Source organism: Leopardus geoffroyi, chromosome B3, assembly GCF_018350155.1.
Source record: "Leopardus geoffroyi isolate Oge1 chromosome B3, O.geoffroyi_Oge1_pat1.0, whole genome shotgun sequence".
In the NCBI taxonomy this organism is placed as follows: Eukaryota; Metazoa; Chordata; class Mammalia; order Carnivora; family Felidae; genus Leopardus; species Leopardus geoffroyi.
Genome location: NC_059337.1, coordinates 102,028,460 through 102,054,864, shown reverse-complemented (window position 1 = coordinate 102,054,864; position 26,405 = coordinate 102,028,460). Strand labels below are relative to the sequence as shown.

At 39.5% G+C, this 26,405-nt stretch overlaps 1 protein-coding gene across 5 annotated transcripts; it reads left to right on the top strand.

The window, feature by feature from the left end:
* Positions 1-120: 120 nt before the first annotated feature.
* GMFB (glia maturation factor beta) lies at positions 121-20,783 on the top strand. 5 transcript variants are annotated; one of them, XM_045451016.1, is made up of 8 exons: positions 126-258; positions 3,080-3,123; positions 4,880-4,976; positions 6,865-6,914; positions 7,605-7,654; positions 8,622-8,704; positions 9,621-9,694; positions 11,366-15,065. In XM_045451016.1, coding segments are annotated over exons 3-8 (330 nt in total). In that variant the 5' UTR covers positions 126-258; positions 3,080-3,123; positions 4,880-4,975; the 3' UTR covers positions 11,438-15,065. The 5 variants fall into 5 exon arrangements, with proteins under 5 accessions (XP_045306969.1, XP_045306970.1, XP_045306971.1 ...); XM_045451013.1 differs by lacking the exon at positions 3,080-3,123 and having other exon boundaries at positions 121-258; XM_045451014.1 differs by lacking the exons at positions 3,080-3,123; positions 11,366-15,065 and adding an exon at positions 16,776-16,825 and having other exon boundaries at positions 122-258; positions 8,619-8,704.
* The last annotated feature ends 5,622 nt before the right edge of the window (positions 20,784-26,405 follow it).

Genomic DNA, 26,405 nt, shown 5'->3' with positions numbered 1-26,405 from the left:
TTAGCACAGTGGCCCACTCCCAGTGAGACAGAACCTCCCTTCCCAGGAGCAGGAGCTGGAGCAGGCGGGCGCTCGCGTTCCGGCTAATTTTGAGCCGCGCCTCCCGCCGTCCGCCGTCACGTGCCGGCCCGCCCCGGCCGCGTTGATGGGTGGGGGAGACTCTGCCAGGCGCCGGGGCAGGAAGGGAGGAGGTCGTCGTGCCATTCTTAAAGGGGCCCCAAGGAAGGCGAGAGGCTGCTGACGGCCGGAAGGAAAATGGTGAGTTGCCGCCGGGGAGGGCGGGGGCCGGAGGGCTGGGCCAGCCAGCCTGGCTCTCCTGTTTGCCGGAGCCAGGCTCTGCGGGCAGCGCCTGGGGTGGGTCGGCGGCCGCTTCCGCCCCGGCTGCTGGCGCTTGCCCACAGCCAGAGACTTGGCCTCTGCCCGCAGCCGCTTCCACCCGGCCTGAAGGCAGCATCCTCCGGCCGGGCCTGGGGTCGATCCGCCCAGCGGATCCTGGGACTGGGGTGCGGCCAGTAGTAGGGTTGGGTCACCCTCGCCTGGGTCCTTCTGGATGGAGAGTGCCAGCTCCTGAACTGCAGGGTCGGAGGGGGCTGGAGGTCTGGCTCAGCGAAGGGCTCCCCTAAACGCCGATTTCTTGCCAGGGCCCGGGCCAGGCCTGAGGGGCAGACCGGCGCTGAGCACCTTCCGCCTGGCGGCCTTTTCAGGGAGGATTCGGAAATTCAGATTCCATTCTCTCGGCCTCGCCTTAGCTTCTGTCTCCTCCTTCCTTGGCCTGCCGCTCGGGATTTCTCCGTATCCTTGCTTTCCTTGAGTCAGGGCAGCTGGAAACCTTTGACCCAAGGCTTTGATGCTTTAGCCTTAAGGTGCCTGTCAGATGCTTTAGTTTTGTTTGTTCTAAGGGCTTTAGCTTCCGTCCTCAAATGGGTTGAACCCCATGCTTGAAAATAAAGTGGAGAATTAAATCAATTGCCTAACAAGGATTTTTCTGGATCTTTCCTATTGGGTGTTTAAATATGCTCAAATATGCTCGTTTCTTTAATTAGAAACAAAACACAGCTCCCCACTGCCCTATGTCTGACCTGTCACTCATTTCTCAACCCATCTCCTTCGAATAGATCTTGTCATGGTCACCAAATCCAAGGGACTCTTGAATTCTCATCTTAACTGACCTTTCATCTGCATTCTGGACAGTTTACTCTCCCCTTTTTGAAGCTTTCGCTTTCCCCAGACTTTCCCCTTGACTTCTTGTTTTTCTCTTTTACTGTTGGTCCATATGTGTCCCATGCAGACTGTTCTTCCCTGGACATCACATGGAGGTGTTCTAGGCTCCAGTCTAATGCTTGGTTTCCATTCTGTTTTTTTTTTTTTTTTTTCTTTATCCATCTTTTCTTACATTCATAGTTTCAATTACCTCCTACCTATAAGCAGATGACTTGTGAATTTGTATCACATTTGCTTCTGAGATCCAGTCCAGATCTATATTTCCCACTATTTAGTTACCTTCTAGGAAGCTTTTCCCCACTTGGGTGCTTCAGAGCCACCTCAGTTTGTCCAGAGTAGAACTCATTCTCTTTCGTTGCAAACCTGGTTTTTCCTCAGTGTTCCTCAACTCAGTGAAAGGTATAATTTAGTCTGTTACACAAGTGAGAAGTTTGGAGTTATCTCGGTAACTCTTTCCTAAGTCACCCCTCCAATATCCAGTCTGGCATTAGCTCCTTTGTAGTGGTTAAGAGAGTGTCTAGAGATCAGGCTTCACTAGTTGTGTTAACTTTGGGGAAGGAACTTAACCTCTCCAAACCTTAGTTTTGTGCAAAATGAGAATAATAAAACAAACTCATCCTAAGGGATTATTTTGAGCATGAGGGGAAGTGCATGTAAAGGGCATAGCACCATGTTTCTCTCACAGTGTTTAATAATGTGTTAACTGTTCTTAGCAGTATTTCCCTACTTCTCTTGTTCCTCATCAATCTAAGCTACTTTTCATCTCTCACTTGGACTAGTCTTGCCAAGTAACTAGTCTTGCTCTATTCATCTTGGCACTCTGTTTCCTGCATGCAAATCTGATCATGTTTCCCATTACCTCTCTGCTTAAAACTCCTTAGTGACTTCCCTTTGCTCATAGGATAAAGACCAAAATATGACCCATGAGGCCCTATGTGGTCCAGTCCCTACCAACCTCTTCTTATACCATGTTCCTGCTCATTCTCTGTCCTAGAGTCATACTGGCTTTTCATTATCTTACATGTACCATGATCACTTTAATCAAAGGGTTTCTGCATAGGCAGTTTTGGTCCTTCAGATACCTTTTTGAGGCAGATCTTTTGTGACCATAGTGTTCTTCCCTGGTCCTAAGTTCTCATAGCAGCTTGTGTCTCTCTTGTCTAGTTCTTACTACAGGTACAAACAGATACACATTTTCTTACCTGATCCTTTTTCTTTTTTTTTTTTAAATTTTTTTTAACGTTTATTTATTTTTGAGACAGAGAGAGACAGAGCATGAACGGGGGAGGGACAGAGAGAGAGGGAGACACAGAATTGGAAACAAGCTCCAGGCTCTGAGCTGTCAGCACAGAGCCTCACGTGGGGCTTGACCTCACGGACCGCGAGATCATGACCTGAGCTGAAGTCGGACCCTTAACCGACTGAGCCACCCAGGCGCCCCCTTACCTGATCCTTTTGATGTAGGTCTGTCTTCTACTAGACTGTAATAGAAGCTCCCTGAGGGCAAGCCCATATTAATTATTTATTTATTTTATATGATTGTATTCCTAGCACTTACCGTGGTGCTTACACTCACTAAATGTTTCTTACATGGAGAAACCAATAAGTGAACAATTGAGCTCAACACTCCACTTAATTGTATATTGATATTTACCCACATAGAGTTGTTTGCAGGGTGTTATACTTACTCTTAAATGCTTCTGCTAACTGTAAGCAATTAGAATTGACTGAGCCTGCATCCCTTTTCTTGTAGGAAGGAATTTTTGGCCTTATTATGGTATTGGGAGGGGTGAAAATGCCAAAACAAGCTCTGTAAATCAAACCACAGCATGATTTTCATTTGGTTTCTGATCCTCAGAATGTCAGGATTGCACAAGCAGCTCTGAGTGTCAGAGCTGGAAGGTAAGACTTTTGTGATAAGTTGTGGTCTTTGCCTAAACAAGAATCTAAAATATTTATTAGTTCCGCTAATGGGTTCTACCCTTGGTTGAAGAGAGAATGGAAATTCTAACTTTTTGACTTCTGTATTTTTCTTGAAAATAGACTATGGTCGAATACTACCTTCAGGAAGCTCCTTATGACTTAACATCTCTTTTTCTAAGGAGAACTAATAGGATGCATGCACTTGACTCCTTATTTATTGGATAGGACCTTATTTATTGGACAATACCTATTGATGGGATATCTTTTCTAATTGTAAATAGCATATCCTGTGGTCTGAATTAAAGGACAATTTAAAATAATACCTATTTCTGATTTAACTTATGCCCTCATTTACCCAACCTGGGGTCAAAAAAGTAGGCTTTTATTAAATTTGTATTTTAACTTAAAATTGGAAGCCTTCAACTTTTTGGGTTATAATGAGACATGTATTTAGCATTGGTCTCTTAAATGTTCTAATTTTCTTGAAGGAAAGGGAAACATGTTTGAAAAGATCAAAGAATGTGGACCTTCTTTTGGTACCTGACTCAATCAGACCTGTTGGGGGGGAAAAACAATGTGGGGAATTCGAATTCTATTTGATTATTTGAGACTGGAATTATGGTTAGGTTTTTTAAGGTGAGATATTGTTATTATCCTTGTATTCTTAATGGCACATACTGTCATTTTAATGATACGTACTAAAATATATACAGTTGAAATGACTTTGGGCCTTTGTTGTGTGACTTCCATGGAGGGCAGTATGGAGGGTTTTGATGCAATAAGATCGACTATGTGTTGATAATGTTTGAAACTGATATAGGTGCATAGGGTTCCACTATACTATTCTCTCTCCTTTTCTGTGTTCAAAGTTTTACACATTAAGAAAGGGGAAAAAAAAGATTTCTTTCCTTGTGCTTTCAATCAGTAATACATTTGCATTACTAAAAGAAGAGTGCTTTAGGTCATTTCCTTGCCAGATTTCTGGAGAAGAATCTCTAACATTTTTTCATAATTGTAAAAGGTTCTTTTAGTATAGTTTATATTTGTTTCATCTAGTTTTGCTTTCATAATTCTTTTTTTTTTTAAGAATTCATAATTCTCTACACCCAATGTGAGGTTCAGACTCAAGACCCTGAGACGAGCTGCATGCTCTGCAGACTGAGCCAGTCAGGTGCCCCGCTTTCATAATTCTTAATAACTTCTTTTTTTAATCCCCACAGTAATTTAGTTAAGATATAAAATGGTATTGGTATTTACTCTTGTGACTTACTTTTCTTACTTTTGTTTATTTGTATTTTTTCACAGTTGTGAGACACAAAAATGAACCAAGGTCTTATTAATTCTAAGTACAATAAAGATGATTTTTCCTGTTCTTCCTGCATAGTGCAAAAATGTATTTTCTAACAGCAGTGATCCTTGACTTTTCCTGTATTCTTCCCTTCTCTGGTTCTGATGAAATTGCACATTATTATATCTAGTTCTTTGAGATATTTATTAGCCAAAGAGAAAGTTAAGGCATAGCCTACATATTAGATGAGCAAATGTGTATGATTAATGTAGATAAAGGTTGGTAGATTTAAAAGCTCTAAGTGTTCAGGTGTTTCATGTTAGTTCACTTAATTGTGACATGTAGATGTCAGTATGTTTTTAAAGGTATTAAGTTTTATAACTTTCACATGTACATGTATTGAAGTCATGGCATTTTATACATTTTTTTTTTCTTTTTCTTTTCTAGAGTGAGTCTTTGGTGGTTTGTGATGTTGCCGAAGATTTAGTGGAAAAGCTGAGAAAGTTTCGTTTTCGCAAAGAAACAAACAATGCTGCCATCATAAGTAAGCTAAAAGTGATTGCCTCAGTTACATGGTCTTTGTTGATTTTTATCTTATAGCTACATTGAATAAACTGAGACTTTAGGAAATAATATGCCTCCTCCTGTTTTATTTTATTTATTTATTTTTAACGTTTATTTATTTTTGAGACAGAGAGACAGAGCATGAACGGGGGAGGGTCAGAGAGAGGGAGACACAGAATCTGAAACAGGCTCCAGGCTCTGAGCTGTCAGCACAGAGCCCGACGCAGGGCTCGAACTCACGGACTGCGAGATCATGACCTGAGCCAAAGTCGGCCGCTTAACCGACTGAGCCACCCAGGCGCCCCGCCTCCTCCTGTTTTAATCTTCCCCCTTGCTTTTAGATCACTTTAGAAAATAAGTAATATTTGTTATCATAGAACAGAGGTGGAGTGTCCTGCCTCCCTCCTCAGCTGCCTACACAGCTCTGGAGAAGATGATCTTAGTCACCTGGTCATGGTAGTGACCCATCCAGCTCCATCCTTTAACTTCTCAGGAGACTAAAAATTTCCTGGTCATTCAATCTCAGCCAGAAACCTTTGCCTGCACCTAAAATGGTAAAATGTTCAGCATTGTCTTCAAAGTGATTTGGGGCCTTATTTCAATTCTAGACTTGAACCCCAGTTTCATGGAGAGTACTTTTAAGTGTTACCAACTTCTGACAATGGAAAGAATGATTTGCATATAGCCTCTTCTGCTGTGAGCTGTAGCTGATGTTATGCAGATTTCTTTTATATTCTTAAGTAATATTTAAGATGTGGGTGATGATTTAGGAGGATGAAGGAAGGGCGGGGGGGTAACAGTGTAGAACTCTATAACTATGCTTAATAGAGAGGCATCCAGCAGATGTGAATTAACAAGGCAGTGACAACTTGTCACGAATGTTGGTTCTATTACAAATAAATACTACAACGTAGGCATACAGTTCTTAAAAGTGAACATTCATGTCAGTGCCATTTTGCTGCAAAAGATAAAGCTATTTCAGATCTTACTGTATCTTACAGAATTTACTATGAAGTTATTACAAACGAAAACTGGCCAACATTTCAGAGTAATGGAAAAGTATAAAGGCATAGATTATCCAAACATTTTTCTTTTTTTTTTTTTTTTAATTTTTTTTTTTCAACGTTTATTTATTTTTGGGACAGAGAGAGACAGAGCATGAACGGGGGAGGGGCAGAGAGAGAGGGAGACACAGAATCGGAAACAGGCTCCAGGCTCTGAGCCATCAGCCCAGAGCCTGACGCGGGGCTCGAACTCCCAGACTGCGAGATCGTGACCTGGCTGAAGTCGGACGCCTAACCGACTGCGCCACCCAGGCGCCCCAATCCAAACATTTTTCAATTTGGCTTCAGGTTATGTTACATATATTTGCATATAGATATCACTGCTGTTTGGTAATTCTTCCTGTCAGAATAATCATACTACGCTGTGAAATCTGGACTCTGGAGAAGCTGGAAATCTAGTGGTGGTTCTATCCTAACCCCTGGTCCACTTTTCCTTTGCAGTTCTGACCGTGCTACATAGACCACGCTCCTTTATAGTCACCCTTTCAGACCTTTTTTTATTATCAAGGAAGTTGCATTTGAGTTACAAAATTCTTCAGATACACAGGAAATGTAAGGAGTTGATGTAAAATTCTAAATAAGCAAATTAGGTGATGAGAATTGTGGGTAAAAGCCTTTAAATGCTGACTGGTTGAAAAGCACAGCTAGCTAATTAGACCATAAACTAAACTGCAAATGAGTTTTATGTTTGTGTTTCTTAATGTTTTAATTTTAGATGCCAGAAAAAGGACTGAGACTCTGTGGGTTGGGTAGATCAAGGTCACATTAGAATCACAGTTTACTTATACTGTATTTTTATTTTAGTGAAGATTGATAAGGATAAACGCCTGGTGGTACTGGATGAAGAGCTTGAGGTTTGTTTAATCAGCTAAGTACAGTTTTATAGTTAAGCAATTACTGTTGCCTGAAAGATGCGGTGTTAGTTACGTGTCCTTTTAAAATGAGTCTAAATACATGCTCATTATGCATGAAAAGCATGTGCTAATTATTATGTAGCACATTGTCTTGCTAATTTAATCACATTCTTTAAAACATTAATGAAACCAATGTAGTAAGTGGTCGAAGATAGGGCTACACGTCCAGTAAAAACTCAGTTAACTTTATAACTTCTAACTTGTTCGGCCAGTAATTAAAATCTAAAATGCTATAACCTAAGCGTTTAGTTTGTCAAATTAAGTAACTAATTTAGACTGAAAAAAAATTAACTTTTCTCTCTCCAAATCAGACGCTCCTTTGAGGAGTGGCCTATTTTATTCAGAATTTCTTGACAGCTGAAACATGAACACGGCTATTTAGATAATAAGTGGAACTAAACTGAGTGGGCTGGTGTGGGCTTTCATTGGCTTGAGGGTTTAGGAATCTCAGCTTATATACAACATAGTAACCTAAAATTTTATGTTGTGGGATGTGGTTATGAAGTTATATCTGTTAATAGAATGGGTACTTGGTATAAGTTATATCTGTTAATAGATGGGTACTTGGTATATACTTAAGGTATTATGGGTAAGAAAATGTTTAAAAAGTTTTTTTCTTTATGGCGCTAGGGTATTTCACCGGATGAACTTAAAGATGAACTGCCTGAACGACAACCTCGATATCCTTTTCTTGGTGCTTTAAAAAGATTTGTTTCCTTTAGTGGTCAGAATTTTATTTACGAAGTTGGTTTGTTCAATTTTTAAAAGACCTATATTTTACAAAATTTTCTCCTACACCATGATTACAATCAAAACATGTATGCACGGGGCACCTAGGTTGCTCAGTCGGTTAAGTGTCCGACTTCAGCTCAGGTCGTGATAGCAGGGTTCGTGAGTTTGAGCCCTGCATCAGGCTGTCTGCTGTCAGCCCAGAACCCACTTTGGATCCTCTGTCCCCCACTCTCTCTACCCCTCCCCCACTTATGTTTCCTCTCTCTCTCTCTCTCTCTTTCTTTCTCTCTCTCTCTCTCTCTCTCTGTGTCTCTCTAAAAAAAAAAATGTATGCACATATTGGACTAAGAAAAATGGGAAGTTGATGTACTAGTGGGATGAATTATTTCCTTTTTAAAAAATTCCTTCTAGGGGCGCCTGGGTGGCGCATCGGTTAAGCGTCCGACTTCAGCCAGGTCACGATCTCGCGGTCCGTGAGTTCGAGCCCCGCGTCGGGCTCTGGGCTGATGGCTCAGAGCCTGGAGCCTGCTTCCGATTCTGTGTCTCCCTCTCTCTCTGCCCCTCCCCCGTTCATGCTCTGTCTCTCTCTGTCCCAAAAATAAATAAACGTTGAAAAAAAAAAAAAAAATTCCTTCTATTATGTGGTTACAATAAAAATTTAGAAAGAAAACCTCCATACTAAATCTACACTTTTAATAAATTTATTTTTGAGAGATAATATGATTTAATAACTTAACTTTGGGGCTCGTGTATATTTTTATGGAAAGATAATGATAATAAAGGTATGGCCCAAATGGATAAGAGAGAAATTTACCACTCACTAGCTCCCCAGGTGTATATTTCTTTCAGAACTTTGTCGGTAGATACTTGTCTCAAATAGAGCAATAATTTTAGTTTCTTTAACTTGAGAAAAACCTTCATTGTGTATAGTTATAAATACCAACATGATGATGGAAGAGTTTCATATCCTCTGTGCTTTATTTTCTCCAGTCCTGTTGGTGAGTGAATTCCTTTATATAGTATATTTTGTCCTGATCTAATTAAACCATTATTATATAAGACAAATTTTATGCTTGTTTTAAAGATGTAAAGTGTTGACTTAACCTAAATAGAGGTATGTGTGCATGTGCACATGAATTCATCCTTAGAAAGAAGTTGTTTTCTTAGGATACATTTCTAGAAGTGTAATTCATTAGTCACATTTAAGGAATATGAAACGTAGTGACATTTTAAAATACCAGCATACATTTTCTGTTTTAGTTTTGTGTGTGAGTACATGAACTTCATGTATAATCATGATATATATTTGTGTTTATGTGTAAAATAGTAGTTACTGGTGATAACGCTTACAATCTTGAGAATAGTTTCAGAGTAGCTTACATTAGATACTAAAGTGGCTTATTGTTATTCAGGGTATATCCATTATCACCAGAATTCCCAGTACTGTCACCATTATGCCCCCAATTCTGAACTCTAAACTTTACTATTTGTATCCTTTACTTAGCACTTAAAATAGTAACTTTTGTCCAGGGTGCATCTCCCCACACTGATCCATTACCATCCCCAAACCTATATATGTTAGGCATCCATAAAATTGACCTTGATATTTAATGTCAAAATTAAAATAGTGCTGAAAAGTTCTTAAGTATTTACGAGGTTGTAAAAGATCTACAGAGATGTAGCCTCATTTATTTTTGTTGACCTGCAGCCTTGTTTGTCATTTAGCTATGGCTTTGTGCAGGCAATATGCAATGTAAGACTCTCGAAATACACCCGTACACACTGAGACTGAAGTTTGTTGTAAACTCAATAGCATAATAATATCCTAAATGTGTCATTTTTTGAAAGTAAAAAGTGAAAACTCATCACTTTTTAAATTTCTAAGTCTCATGTCTATACTAATCTCTTTTCCAGGATGTAAGCCTGAACAACAGATGATGTATGCTGGGAGTAAGAATAAGTTAGTCCAAACAGCTGAACTAACCAAGGTGGTATTTGTATTTTACTTGCTTATTGAGATAGTATTTTTCCCTTAGAGCAATAGCTAAAGTAATCTGAAGAGTTAAGTATTTTTTATGCAGGTGAAAGTTATTTAGAACAGAGCAGTGAACTTAGAGAGTTTTATTGTTTGAAAAAAGAATGATACAAGTCATTAATCAAAGTGTGTTTTTTGAATGGAAATTACAAGTTAATTAGAAGAAATCACATTCAAAATATAGGCAGCTTTAGAAAGGCCACTGCAACTTTTCAATCTATTGAGAGTTTTTTTATCTTCTGTAATGTAGTTTCTAGTAGATAAAAGTAAGTATTGAAGTTTCTCATAGCCTAAATGAAACAAATTCCACATTATGCAGTTAACTATCTTGTTCCCAAGTCTAAAGTTAAATTGTTAAGAATACTTACTAGCTTTATGAAACTAGAACATTCTGTTTTATACGAGACACTGTCCTTATGCCTCCACTGTCCCCATTGTTTTATGGCATTTTTTGAAGTTTAATGGTAAGAGAGATACCTGTTCTTGAACTTTATTTAACTTCCACGTATTAGTTTGAGTTGTAAAAGTGTGTACTTTTAAGGTTTTGAAATGGACCATTACATCATTGAAATAATATTAAATAACATTTCCTTTCAGGTTTTATTTTAAGAACAGCATCAGTGTTTTCTCCTTAGGTGTTTAATCATCAATCCAGGAGATGTCTTTCATTCCCCCTTGCTTTTACCTTTAGCCCATGTGATTGTCATTGACAGCCCCATAGACCCTACTTTTTCTCATTTGTACCATAGGAACACCCTGGAGTTGATCTAAGGGGTGGGTGATTAGGAAGGACAGCCTCATTTCTGTTCTAATCTCACACACACCCTAAAGTGCTGGAATTAAGGCATTACAATTTATAAGTGACTTTTACAAATAATCACATTGAATCCTCACCACGACACTGTGAGGTTGATGGTGATATTCCTGTTCTGTAGGTGGGAAAATTGAGTTTCAGAAGATGAAAGACTGGCCCAAGGTTGCATAATAGTAAATGACAGAGCTAGGATTCAAACCCACATCTGGCCTCAATCCCATCCTTTCTGCTCTATTACATTGTTTCTTTATAGCCATTATACTTCCCCAGCCTGTGTGTGTACAGAGATTTGTGGCTCTGGGCCTGTAGTGCGTCCTTATCAAAACATTTTACAGCTTGTATTTCCTCCAACTATGGAAGACCAGTTTATGTTCTTCCAGTTCCTAACTAATTGATTGATTTTAGTGGTGTATACTTGGGGTATCTCTTCTAGTGGGTAAGATGTACAGAACTGTTCTTTTAGAATATTTGTAGATTTGTGCTTTTAAGAGAGTTTTGGTTTTATGCCATCTTGATTGCTAAACTTTGGTAACTTAGTACTTAGCATTTTAAAAAAGTAAAGGTTGGGGCACCTGGCTGGCTCAGTTGGTAGAGCGTGTGACTCTTGATCTCACGGGTGTTACGTTCAAGCCCCATGTTGAGTGTAGATTACTTTAAAAAATAAAAAATAAAAAAAGTAAAGGTATATCTAATTTACATAGATAAGTCATGACCAACATGAATGAAAGGAAGGAGAATTTGATATTCAACACTCACATATATATATATTTTTGAGAGTGTTAAAGTATGACGTAAGGTTTTTTTCTTAAGGTATTTGAAATAAGAAACACCGAAGACCTAACTGAAGAATGGTTACGTGAGAAACTTGGATTTTTCCACTAATGTGAACTTCTGTGTTTCTAAAGTATTTATGTATTAACCTGACCGTACTGGAACCAGACATAAATACTTATGCCTAAAAATGCACTGTTACTTACAGTTTGTTTCCTGCAGTAAAGAAAAATTCTTCGTTTGTTCAAAGTTTGAACAAAGGGGAAATCATCTTCATAGTAATGAAACTTTGTAAAGTGTTTCCTTATATTTGTAATTGTTAGGTGGACTACTTCTCTCCAGGGACTTTTTGCACTCTTGTGACTAATTTCTATAACTTATGGTTCAGAATTTGTTACTATTTACAGACACTATTGGAAAGTGGGTATTAGATTGTGATAGACAACAGTTGCCTCCTTTTGACAAATACTGGATATTAGCAGTTTATATATGAAAATAGCGTATTATCACTTGTCAAATCTTTGAAATTAATTTGGGGTAAAAGACTTGAATGACCCAATTTTGAGCCATGAAAAGTAATTTACTGTAGTATAATCTACATTACAAGTACATTTTTCATCAGTTCATGCCTTCTCTGGTTTCCTGTATCTTTTTAATCAAGTCCAGAAACTTTGTTCATCAGCCGTTCATTCTTAAGGTCTGGGAGTTAGATGTTATAATAGTTATGACTATTAGGTTTTCTTCTTAATAGAAAATAGCATCTTAGTCTTGGAAATTGATAGGTTGGAACTAATCAAGGGCTTCATTCCTGGTTGTGTCATAGCTAGATAGTTTTGGATCTAGGTTGATAACACTTAAATTATAAAGCACCTCTCAGTGTTGTCCTGTGAACACTAGTTACTTTAAGTGTGTTAATACTGTGCCTTTGATTTGTTAGCTTTAAAGTTAGTTTAAGACTTTTACACTGCCAGTATTCCAGATTTGGTGAAATTAATACTTTTGTAAAGGGTCCAAGTAAAACAATTTTCTAAATGTGTTTATCTGAAATTTGTAATAAAATCAACTTCATATTTTTAAAATTCCAACTATCTGCTTGCATTGGTGAATATATGGCAGTCGAGAGTTGTAACTTTGGGTATACTTATGATTAGTTTCGTGCCATAGGAAAAATTATTTATCTTAAAACCTTGGCCAGAGTTAATAACATTAACACATCAATAGAAATTGCATCTTCTATCCTAAATGTCAGAAGATATTCTAAACTGTACGTCAGTCTTGTTGGCATCTTTGGCATGAAGCAAGGATTCTAATATGTAGTGTACTTTAACAACATGTAAGTAAGTGTTGAACTTAATTTGACAAACAGTGTTGAGACTCTAAAGACTAATAAAATTTGGTGAGCAGATTCTTATATTAAGAATGTCTTAGTCATTTCAAAACTAGAAAGGCATTTTTTTTATGTTGGCGTATTTTCCATTCATCCATTCTTTGCATTTTCTTTTTGAGGTTTCTGTGCCAACTTTAATAAAGAGGTGAAGATAGTTGGAATTTCCACAATATTGAATCTTCTGTTGCCAGTGCTGTTTGGCTTCACTAATCTAAAAAACAGGAAGCAATAGGAAGTTAGTTGGAGATGAGGAAGTGCTAGAGTGGGCATTTGTTTTGGTTATCGAATGGGAAAGATTCTCTATTCCAATTTCTGGAGAGAGAGAGAGAGAGAGAGAGAGAGAGAGAGAGAGAGAGAGAGAACGAACTTTACCCAGGAAGTTTATGAATTCTTTAAACAGCTATTTTGATATTGGAGAATAATGCTTCTAATTCTGTAGAAATGCAGATGTAACCCAAGTGAATGGAGAGTGTTTTTAATGTTTTTAAATGAAGGAAATGAGATTTCGTTTCACCTGGTTTGCAGCAATAAGAGAAACTAGTGCTGCAAGAATGTATTTTTTAATGAGGTTCCTTTTTTGTCTTGCCTGTTTTTGTTTTTTTTAAACTGAAAGTCCTCACTGACCTCCATAAACAGAACTGAGTTCCCCTGTTCTCTAACAGGGGCAAAGAGCTATGATAAATCATGCTTTTTTGACCTTGTTTGATTCCTTGTCTATAACCTGTATTTTACAAGACAGTAAGTAAGACTGGGAAGCAGTAGAATGTGTTTTTACTCCCTCTGTCCTCTAGGGAGACTTCTAAATTGTATGCTCCAGGGTGTTCTCAGACTTTTATATAAATTTCCTTTCCATCTAATCAAATTTTTGCATTGTTCTTTTCAAGTATATTTCTATTTGCTCTCTTTTTCTGCCTTCTCTCAAAAAGTAACTCCAGATTTGACAATTGCAGTTTTTACATTCCATAGCTTTCTGGTGCAGCTATTCTCATTCATATCTTAATCTTACCCTGTTGGCATCAGCTTTTTTTCCTGGGAACCTCCTTCATGGTCTTCTAAGTCAGCATTAGTTTTGAAATTGTTGGCCTTGCATAATAAGCTCTGCATAGCATCCAATGTAATGATAGAGCCAACTAGTAATTCTAGCATGTGTTTAGTATGGTTTTTGTGGCAGCATAACTGACAGATGAAGAAAACTGTTCTCAGGTTACTATGCTGAAATTCCAAAATGTCATTTTGAGTAGTAGTCACTTCATTCTGGTATTGAAGCAATCATGTTAGGAGAGAGGTTGTTAGACTGTTTTTGTTTAATTGACTTCTAAAATAAATGTTCAAATTGTCTGTTTCTAAAAAGTTTACCAAATGCCTAGTGCAGTTAAACATACTCTTGTTTAAGAGGGTGTTGCTAAATTTTTTATTATCATTACTAAATAATCTTTGTAGCAAAATGTCTGTCAGCACTTTTCTGTCCCCTTTTATCTCCTATTTTCAGGAGTCACATGTAGCCATAAACTGTATCTTGGTCCAACACTTTAAAAATTTCCAGTTAGAGGAGTTTATTGCCAAATTAAATTTGGCTGTCTTTATTCCCCACGTATATAGATAGTAAGGAAGGTATACTTAAAAAAATGTTTGGACTCCTTTAAAACCTGAGCAATGTCATTAATCCATAATGTGGACTAGTGATGAATAGATATTTTCATAAGAGTTTAAATGCTGATATTTGGTGGAAGTAGAGAGTAACTTGTATTCTATCAATTCAAAAATTCTTAGTACGGTTGCTTTCCCTGTTTGTTCAATAGACTGATAATACTGGAATCTACAGAATTTGAGCCTTTACAACTTATGTGAAGAAGTGTCTCAAACATTTCTGGACAAATCTCATTTTGTATTTCTGGAAGAATGTAAATCTTATAGGCCACTTAACATCAATGGTCCCAAGTTGAATATTCTTGAGAAATTTGTTTCTTGTTATGCCATTTGACATTTCAAATCCGTGACCATGTTCCTGTTAATATTCAAAACAACTATGTTAAGGTTGTGATAGAAACTGTGTTTTCTTGCTTTTTGGAATATAGTTCATACATGTATATTACTTGAATATTGTTTGAGATCACTAACTTGCCAGGGCAGTTCCCACTGATCTAGATGGTCCATTCAGGAGGCTTGAAACATTAATGGTTTAGTCTTGTGAACTTTAACAGTTCCCTGTCATCATTTAACAAAATCAACAACTGGCACAACTTCTTAAGCTGTGATTTCAGTCTCTGCTAGTTCATATTGCATGTTTATTTTGGACAGTCTTCTGTTAAGCATGGTGCTTGTACTGGTTTAAATAAAATGTTAACATGAAAAGGCTTCTGGCTTTTCTTTTTTTTTCTCACCTCCCCTGCCTTTTAGAGTTACTTTTACCTGCCTGGCTCAGTTGTGGTCTTTGCATGAGCCACACAGATTCAGTTTACTTTCTCTGGAAAAACTGAAAGGCAAAATAAACAGGAATCACTTGGCAAAAATAGGATGGGTGAAGGAGAATGTAACAAGATTATAAAAATTTCTAAAACTTGGTCTGATGCTAAAATGATTGTAGTGGCAGAGGGCGTTCTTTCTTTTCTTTCTTTTTTTTAATGTTTATTTTTGAGAGAAAGAGTGTGAGCAGGGGAGGGGCAGAGAGAGGGAGACACAGAATCTGAAGCAGGCTCCAGGCTCTGAGCTGTCAGCACAGAGCCCGATGTGGGGCTCAAACCCACAAACCATGAGATCGTGACCTGAGCCGAAGTCGGATGCTTAACCAGCCTAGCCACCTGGGTGCCCCCAGAGCCCCCTCTTTCTGAGGGTTGGTTGGTTGGTCAGGTTTTTCTGGGTTCTACCCCTATCAGAAGCCCTCCATTACTTATTTTGTTTACTTGCATGCAAAGGTACCTAATTCTAGCACAACCTCTGGTTTCACCTACCACGATTCCCTACATTTACACTCCAGCCTAATGGAACACCCTTCTTTCTTGGGCACATGCTCTGGGCCACATCCCCTACCAGCACCCTCCACATGCTGCTGCTGCCTGTCAAAAATAGCAATCTTCAATAATGATCTCAAATGTCATTTGAACTGTGAAGTCTATTTGTCAAACTAAATACAGTAACTTCTTTAGGAAAATAAAACACAAAACTTTTATTAAACCAGTATCATTAGAGAAGGGCGCCTGGGTGTCTCAGTCAGTTAAGTGTTTGACTCTTGATTTCGGCTCAGGTTGTGATCTCACCATGGTGAGACCAGGCCCTACATCAGGCTCTGCTGAGTGTGGAGCCTGCTTAAGATTCTCTCCCTCTCTCTCTCTCTCTCTCTCTCCTTCTGCCCCTCCCCCCCCCACGTGCATGCGCATGCTTTCTCTGTCAAAAAATTAAAAAAACCAGTACCATTAGAGAAAAATTAGAAAATACAAACAAGCAGGGTGCCTGGGTAGCTTAGTTGGTTGAGCGTTCGATTCAGCTCAGGTCATGATCTCACAGCTCATGAGTTCAAGCCCCACGTCAGACTCTGTGCTGACAGTTCAGAGCCTGGAGCCTACTTCAGATTCTGTGTCACCCTCTCTCTCTGCCTCTCCCCCACTTGTGGTCTGTTTGTCTCTCGCTATCTCTCAAAAATAAACATTAAAAAAAATACAAACAAGCAAAAGGACAAAAACATCTGCCCCAAGAAATCCATTGTGATGTTTTTGGTTATCGGTTTCTCTGTAGGAGGAATCCTCTGGCCCCACAGCTTTTCTGGGAACCCTAAAGAATTATGGAATTATATTCTTTTTTTTTTAAGTTTATTTATTTTGAGAGAATGAGAAAAAGGGAGAGAGGCAGAGGGGGAGAGAGAATCTTAAGTAGGCTCCACACTGTCAGTGCAGAGCCCCACATGGGTCTTGATTTCATGAATCATGAGATCATGATCTGAGCAGAGATCAAGAGTCCAACGTTTAACAGACTGAGTCACCCAGGCACCCTGTAACTCATTTTTTTCAGGTAATAAAAATTCCAGTCTAGTCTAATGTCAAAAATGTCAATGTCTTACTTCCTTTAAAGCTCCCTCCATCGGGGCACCTGGGTGGTGCAGTTGGTTAAACGTCCGACTCTTGATCTCAGCTCAGATCACGATCTTGCAGTTGGTGAGTTTCAGCCCTGCATCAGGCTCTGTGCTGATGGCGCTGATGGCAAGGAGCCTGCTTGGGTTCTGTCTGTCCTCTCTACCCCACCCCTGCTTGTGCTCTCCTGCTCTCTCTCTCTTTCAAAATAAATAAACTTAAAAAAAGAACCAAAATAATAACAACCAAAAAAAATCTCCCTCCCTCATCTGTCTTTCCTAGCCTCTACTTTCATCAAGTCCATTTCAGGCTGAGAACCCACTGTGGGGATGGGGTGTGGTCTGTTCCTCGTTGTCCTGCTTTGCTCCCCCACTCCCTAGTTGTCTCTGGGCCCTCTGGGATTAGTGGAGGGGTGCAACTTAAGGGAGCAAAAAAAGACTCATTAACCTGGTACAAATGTAATCAGAGTTGGGGCCTTCTGGGGTGCGGCCAATGTCAAATACCAATTCTGTTTCTCCATTGAATGCTTCTGTGAGCTCTTTGCCAATTCCCATTGAGGACTTTGGCTAGAAGTCCCTTGACATGGGTCATGTCTTCTATGGCTAGTGGCTTTACCACTGTCCCTCCCAGGTCTTAGCTTCTGGTAGTCAACTCTGGCATAGGCGCCCTGCTTCTCCAGATAGACATCTTGAGTTGTGTCCTTTTCAGCTCCCTTCCTCAGCCCACAAGAAACATGCCTCTTTGCCTTGCTGCCATCAGGGAGGGTACAGTTTGCTTCCTCTGTCATCAGTGTCAGCTCTCACATCTGGCCCCTGCATGGTTCTCTGGTCTCATTTTGTCCTATTCTCCTAGCGCACTACACCCAAGCCATACTGGGCCTATTTTTATTTGTCAAACACACCATGCTCAGGCATTCTCACTAGCTGTAGCTTCTTCCTGGGAAGATTGCCCACTCTCCCTTCTCTGCACTCACCTCCTCCATATTCCTTTGACTGGCTTCTTTATTCTGAACTGAGCTTAAATGTTGCCTCTCACAGAGACTTTCCCTGATCATTCATCCTAAGGTAGCGACACAGTCACCATCATATCACATCTGGTTTTTTTTCCTTTTTTTCTTTTCTTTTTTTTACATCTGCTCTAATTCTCTGCCTAGCACTTACCACCATCTGATAGTTTTCTAATTTATGTAACTGGTCTGAATAGGGAATCTTAAAAGTACTTGTGTAAAAAAAAATTGGGAGGTGTTTTTCAAAAATTGCTACCTCTGTTCCCCATCAAACCTCTTTTTTTCCTCGGTTAAAAAGCTTCCTTGGTGATCTATTTCCATCATATTTCAGGCTGATTGTTATAAGTCCCTCCTCTTTCTATTACTAAGATTCAGTTCAGATTCATTTTAAAAATCCAATCTTGTACTTGAATGAAACCTCTTCTCTCCTTCAGCACACGCTGAATTTGTGGCTTTGGGGAAGGTAGGAGGAAATACTTGCCCTCAAGTCCTGTTCTCTTGTTCTGCCACTGGCACTTATCCCCCTGGTGTGGGAGAGGGGAGGGAGAAGACGTTAGCTTCTGTGCCTGCTCCTGGTGAGAAGACTAGCCTCCTGGATTGATTTCCTTTTTGTGCATGCACATGTTGTTGGTAAAAGAAGGTTGTGGTTCTTTTGGATGTCACTGCTTCTCTATTTAACACTGATTGGCCCTGAGTTCCAAGAATAGGGCAAGCATTCAAATGCTGATTCTTTCCTAGAAGTCATCTTTTGCATCTTTGGATGGCTTTTTAGGGTTTCTTCATGATTACTCTTTCTATAACTTCTGTTTTACTTGGATTAATAATGATCCCCCCCCCCCATTTTCTTAGTTTTCAATGTAGTTATTGTTTTTTTCCTGAACACCTCTAACAGATTAGTCAAATGCCTAGCAATTCTTTCAAATGCTTCAACAAATAAAACCTGTCAGTTCCAAAAGATTTCAAGTATGAAAGGAGAGTCGAAATTACGTACATTTAAGTAACTTGTAGTTAAATAACTCTCAGTGGAAAAAAAAAATCTATCAGTTCCCCCCTTCCCTCCCCCCCTTCTTAGAGACCTCCTTCCCCACCTTCCATCCTTCTTCTAAAATCTGTATTGGATGCTCTATAGGCATGAGCATTTTGTTCTGAAGCTTCTTAGCTGGAACCACTTGGTTGGGTCTCATGTATTCCCTACCTTATTAACTCATTTTGCTGAAGCTCATGGTACATGGGAGGAGAGTTTTCATATTTCAGAAAATGTTTTTACTCCGTCATCACAATTGATTGGTGGTTCAGCTGCTGTGACAGATATTCTCTGATTGTCTCTCCGGAACCTGTCAGTCTCCACCCTTCACTCTGGTCTCTGTCCCCAGGAGGCCAACCTTTAGGAACTACATCAGCTGGCTCCCTTGCCCTCAGGTTTCTGCTGGAGGTCAACCAATCTCTAGGGAGGATGGAAAGAGAAGACAGGTATTTATTCCCTCAATCACAACATTAGGGCCTCGGCAGGCTATGGCCCTCCATTGAAAGTCACTTACCTACTCAAGACAGTCTTCTCTTTCTGAATCCTGGTAACCACTACCTTCCTTCCTTCCATGGACTTCGGGATGGGAACACAGAGTTTTTAAGACTGTGGTATCTCTTCTCACTCTGTAGTTTTAGCCCTTTATCAAATCCTTCTCGAATTATCTATCCCCTTTCCCGGGTTGAAATTCTAGGGTGGAAATTATCTTCCCTCAAAATTTTAAGGGCATTGCTCCTCCACCTTCTAGTTGCAACATGCTGTTAAGAAGTCTGATGTCAGTCTGACTCCAATTGTGTTTGTAAGTTATGTTTTTCCTTTGGGATCTTCTCCCTAGTTACGATATTGTGCAATGTCTCCATGATGTGATTCGGTGTGGATTTGGTTTCATTCATTGTGGTAGATATTTGATGGACTATTTGAATCTGGAGATTCACATTCTTCAATTCAAAGAACAATTTTTTCCCATTATTTATTTGGTAGCCTCCATATTTTTGCTCCCTCCTAGCACTCTTACTGGTTTGGATGGTGGACTACTTGCTCTGACTCTCTAATTTTCTTATCTTTTCTATTATTCATCTCTTTATATTTTTTGTTCTTATTCTGAGAGATTTACCTCAACTTTCTCTTCCACCCCACCTGTTGGTTTAAATTTTTCAGTTATATGTTTAAAAGCTATACAAATTTTATTAGTAAGATCTAACAGTTAAGTAAGGAAAACAAAACTTCTTCAGAGTCCTTAAAATATTTTATAAACACTTTATATTTCAACAAAGGTCTTTTATCTTGGAATAGGCAGCTAACAGCATCACTACAGTTAAATATTTTATAAACACGTGAAAAAAAATACTGCAGTTGATCTTTGAATAGCACGGGTTTTGGGGCGCCTGGGTGGCGCAGTCGGTTAAGCGTCCGACTTCAGCCAGGTCACGATCTCGCGTTCCGTGAGTTCGAGCCCCGCGTCAGGCTCTGGGCTGGTGGCTCAGAGCCTGGAGCCTGTTTCCGATTCTGTGGCTCCCTCTGTCTCTGCCCCTCCCCTGTTCATGCTCTGTCTCTCTCTGTCCCAAAAATAAATAAACGTTGAAAAAAAATTTTTTTAAATGAATAGCACGGGTTTAAACTGTATGGGTCCATTTATATGTGGGGTTTTTTTTATACAGTACAGTATTACAAATGTATTTTCTCTTATGATTTTCCAATATTTTCTCTTGTTTACTTTATTGTAAGAATACAGTGTATAATACACATACAATATGTGTTAATCAACTGTTGGTGTTATTGGTAAGGTGTCTAGTCAACAGTAGGCTATCAGTAGTTAAGTTTTTGGGGACTCAAAAGTTATTCATGTATTTTCAACTATGCGGTAGGTCAGTGTCCCTAACTTCCGTGTTTTTCAAGGGTCAAATCATCAGACTGTACACCTTAATCTTACATGTTATATGTCAATAATATCTCAATAAAACTAGAAAAAAACATTTTAATATATGTTAGTTTCCTTTCAATCCATTCCTATGTATAGGAGATAATTGTATATGGTATTATCCAATTTTTGTAAATAATATATATATTCTTCATTTAAAAAACTATTAATAAATGTAGTTAGTTTCATAATATTTTTTTGAGTGCATATATCATAGTGTACTCAACAGTTCTCTTGTTAGATATTTTGGATGTTTCCAAAATTACTGCTAAAGATATTTTTGTTCAAAAGAATTTTTCCATGCTGTGGATTATTTTTGAGGGTTATTTTTTTTAAGTTTTTTTTTTTAAGTTTATTTATTTCGAGAGAGAGAGTGCCCATGTGTAAGCGGGGGCATAGGGAGAGGGAGAAAGAGAATCCCAAGCTAACAGCACAGAGCCCAACATGGGACTATATACCATGAACCATGAGATCACGACCTGAGCTGAAATCAAGAGCTGGATGCTTAACCAACTGAGCCATCCAACGCCCCATAGCTCACTGTTTTTTGGTTTAAAAACTACACTCATGGCCAAAGATTTGACAACCTTATGTGTTTTCTTACCATTTTATGGTTAGCCATGCATTGACCTAATTATATGGTATAAAAAAGAATTTAAATTATTAAACATACCTCAACAAAGCTTAACACATCTAAAAATATTTTTTCCTGATAATTTGGGATGCTTCTTTTAGAAAGTGTTCAATCCTTGGGGCACCTGGGTGGCTCAGTCAATTAAGCATCTGACTTTGGCTCAGGTCATGATCTCACGGTTTGTGATTTCAGGCCCCGAGTCGAGCTCTCTGCTGACAGCTCAGAACCTGGAGCCTGCTTCGAATTCTGTGTCTCCCTCTCTTCTCTGCCCCTTCCCTGCACACTCTCTCTATCTCTCTCTGTCTCTCTCTCTCTCTCAAAAATAAATAAACATTAAAGAAAGTGTTCAGTTCTTACATGGAGTTTGGTCTTTTTCTGGAGCAATTATTCTAATGTACTGATAATGTTTGATGATTTTTGTATCTCAATCATACTTAATTACTGCAGGTTTATAAGATGTAATATATATATATATATATATATATATATATATGTGTGTGTGTGTGTGTATGTTTATTTATTTATTTATTTGTGTGTGTGTGTGTGTGTGTATATATATATATATATATATATATATATATATATATATATATACACCTTTCTTTGTTTTCAAATATTTATTTGGTATTTTCATGTATTCTTTAAGTAACCTTTAAAATAATTTAGTTCCAAATCTCCTTGGGATGTTGATTACAATCGTGGTAATATAAATTAATTTGGGAAAAAATGACATCTTTTAAAACTTCAGTTAAGGAAAATCTTTTAGCTATGTCTTTTATATTTCTCAGTGAGGTGGTATAGTCTTTCTCATATTGGTAGCACACATTGCTTGTTGAAATTTCCGGGTATTCAGTTTAATCCATCTCTGGTCGTGAGATTAATCGTGAGGTTACTCATGGTAGTGAAGAGCTTGACCTAGGGATGGCTGTACAACTGAGCTTCACTGAAATTGGAATATGGCCTGGGGAAATGGAAGCACCTAGCTTCAGCTACACAGACCAAGTTTTCTGGTTTTCACTTCAAATGCAGAAGTTTGTTGATCTTCTGCCATTAGGGTAATAAAGTACCTCCCTTTCTAGTCCCATTGGTCCTGCGGTTGAACCACCTGGCCATTGACTCTGCTAATCTCTTCTCCATTTCACAGCTTTGGCTTGCTCAAAACCAAATCCTATACCCATGGCCCATGTTTGCCCCTTCCTGCCTCATAGCCACTCTCACATTACAAATTCAGATTAAGTTCCCTTTACAACCCATTAGGCCTGGGGGTGGTAGTGGCTCCTGGCCACCGCAAGCCCCAGTGTCCTGCCCCTTCCCTCGTTAGTTTCCTTCAGCCCTGCCCACACTAGTCCAAACAGCCCAGGACATTGTAGGGTGGGACGCGGCAGGGCTGGCATGTGCCTCAGGCTTCCGAAGGTGAGACTCCGTGTAATGTTGGAGGTCATAAGTGGAACTTCATTACTGTTCTACTAGCCTGCGACCTTTTGTGAGAAACAGAATGGAGCTACTCCAATAGAACTGGCGGGAAATAGGTTTTTTAAAAATTATGAAATTTTGGGGCGCTTGGGTGGCTCAGTCGGTTAAGCAACCGGCTTCAGCTCAGGTCATGATCTCACTACTCGTGAGTTTGAGCCTGGCATTGGGTTCTGTGTTGACAGCTCAGAGCCTGGAGCCTGCTTCATATTGTTTCCCTCTCTCTCTCTGCCTCTCTGCCGCTTGTACTTTCTCTCTCTCTCTCTCTCTCTCTCTCTCTTTCTCAGATATGAATAAAACATTAAAAAATTAAAAAATTTGAACTTTTGGGGCCCCTGGGTGGTTCAGTCAGTTGAGTGTCAGACTTCAGCTCAGGTCATGATTTCACAGTTTGTGAGTTTGAGCCCCACATCAGATCCTCTTTCCTTTTCTCTCTTTGCCCCTCCCCCACTTGCTGTCTCAAAAATAAACATTAAAATAATTATGGACTTTTTACTTAAAAAAATTATAAAATGCAAAAATGCATAAAGATTTTTAAAGTGTACAATTTAAAGATTAACCACGAAAGAGTATAAAATTCAAAGATTAACAAATGAAAAAAACATACCCCGGCACTCATTATCTGGCTCAGTTACCACATGTAGAAGAAGCCTTTGGGACTGGCGCTCAGTGCTAGCTGAATAGCACCTCCAGGCACCAAGGTTTACTATGTCATATCTGCAAAGGGTGGCTTCCCCCCTCCCCCGTGTTTTCCAAGCCAGTGGCATTCCTAGACTCCCAGCGTCAGGTTCTGTGATGTTTCACGACGAATGAGGTTGGCCTAGGAGGTAGTATCAGTAACAGTAGAAACAAGTACCAACCAAGCAGTGAACATTTGGACTGTTGACTATTATAGAGTTTGAATACTTTCCCCATTCTTGTTTAGGAAAGGAAGCAGTGCCTGTGGGAGGGAGAGGTTACTTTACTTCTGCTTAGACATGGTTTTGGTCTACTCATAACTTGTGTTATTTATGGTTTTGCCTTACTTTGAGATCCCACGTACTCCTGGGTTCTGTTTACTGCTTTCCCTTTAGTGGGAAAGTGGCCTTGCCCTCTGTGGCTGAGTGTCACATTTAAACTCCCAGCAAGACAAAGAATCTGTGTGGTCTGCTTGGGGATATCGTCCTGGTGAGACACAGCATTGCCCAGGAGGCTGCCTCCTCAGTACCTAGCTCCTCTACTTCATGGTCCATTCTTAGAATAAACTTCCATAAACCCATGCAACTTGAGCGAGCACGACTCTGTTCCTTGTAACCCCAGTGAGCCTGAATAACTCACAGATCAAATTGGCAGAATCTCCAATAAGGGGGAGGATGACGTACAGAGGACGTTCAGATTATAGTCTCAGGTAATCAAACATGCAAAGCTATCATAGAGATGTAAGGCACCCCCTGGTGCTCAAAAGGTGGCTCAATAATTTCTTGAAATAATTGTTGGTGTTTTTCTTTTGTATTCCCTTTTTCCCCCACACTGTGAAGGTGGCTAGGCCTTTTAGGCTTCCTTGCTTGAGGATTTTTGCAGGCAGGACAGAAAGAAGAAATCATTCGAAGTCAACAGTTCTCCTTGCCTTTTGTGAAAGTTCTAACTGCATTGAGGAGACTCAGCTGGGTGTCCCAGAGGGGTAGGGTGATGAATGAAGGCTTGTGGGGTCTGGGAGGAAATGATGAGATAGTGGTTAGGCTCCTAAATTGGAAAGGGATCAGAGGTCTATGGGTCTTGCAGGCAATGGACCCCTGTGCCCTGCTCTGTGGGCTCTGGGGAGGTGGTGACATAGTAAAGAGGGTGATCCTAGGGTGCCTGGAGGGACCAGAGTTTCCAACCTTGACAACCCTTCTTCTTCTTCCCCTCCTCCTCTTCCTCCTCCTCCTCCTCCTCCTCCTTCCCTTTCCCCTTTCCCTTCCTCTTCTTCGTCTTCTTCTTTGTCTTCTTCTTCGTCTTTTTCATCTTCTTCTTCTTCTTCATTTTAGAGAGTGGGGCAGAGGGAGAGGGAGAGAGAATCCCAAGCAGGCTCCATGCTCAGCACAGAGCCTGACATGGGGCTGTATCCCACGACTTTGGGATCATGACCTGAGCGGAAATCAAGAGTCAGATTCTAAAAGGAAGGGGAAATGGAGTCAGAGTAAAATGATTTAAAAACAATAAAGAACAACAACAACAACGACAAAAGAACATGGTACCCTCTCTATGACCCAGAAACTTCACTCTTAAATAATTACCTAAAAGAAATGAAAATATATATTCACAAAAAAAAGACTTGCATAAGAATATATATATGGCAGATTTATCCATAATAGCCCCAGACTGGAAATAACCCAGACATCCATCAATAGGAGAATGGGAAACAGATTATGATGCATTCATGTGATGGAATATTACAGAGCAATAAAAAGGAATGAACTAATACAACAACAACAGCAACAACATGGGTGAATCTCTGAGACATGCTGAAAAAATCCAGACATAAGAATATATACTGTATAACTCCAATGATCCCATGGAAAAGATAAATCTACTCTGTAATGACAGTTGGTTCAGTGATGGCCTCGGGCTGGGGGTTGGGAAGGGGTACAGTGGATCTTTTGGGGGGGTGCTGTAAATGTTGAACATACTGATTATAGGTGGTTACCTGAGTGTATCATTTTGTCTAAGTTCATTGTGCACTTAAAATGGGTACATTTTATTTTTTGTAAATCATACTTTAATAAAGTTTTAAAAAATGAATGAGTTACTAATGCATGCAGCAATGTGGAAGAATCTCGAAGAGAAAAGCCCCAAAACATTATCCTGAGCCAAAAAAAGCAGACACAAAGAATGCATCGGATTCCATTTAATAAAATTCAACAACAGATAAAACGAATCTATGGTACTGGAAAGCAGAACAGTGTTGCCTGGTGGCAGGTCATGAGGGAATTATGTGGGGTGGTGGCAAGGTTCTGTATCTTGTTTGGGGGTGGTTATTACATGGATGTATGCATGTATTGAAAGTCCTTATACACCTAAAATCTTTGTTTTTCACCATCTTTAGATTGTACCTTTGTGTGATTTTGTGGGAAAAAAGACACATAAGAAAAGAACAATAACAATAAAGAACATATTTTGCACACATGAAATTGCTGAGTGAGTCATTTCTGTACACTGATTTTTCTCATAATGGTTGTGTAACAGAACAAAGGGTAAGGTGGATGACACAGCCACCTGATACTGAGAAGCCACATCCTGCTGGAGCCCATGCTCTCTATTTGCACACAGCTGCAACTCAGTTTTAGAAATGTGTATAATGAACAGAAAATAACACCAAAAGTTATCAGCTCTGCTCCATATGGAGGGCAACTGGGAGTCAGACATCACTCTGGAGGGACCGGAGCTCTCTTTCCCCAAAACCTTGGACTGGGGAGGGCTCCTCCTCTGAGCACATGGCATGGAGGCTATGAGCCCCTGACAAACCCTGAGCTCTGCCATCAGGAAAGAAGTGAACATGGCTTTTGAGCACCAATACTTTCTGCTACACCTCCCATTCTTCCCAGCACCATAGCTATTCTT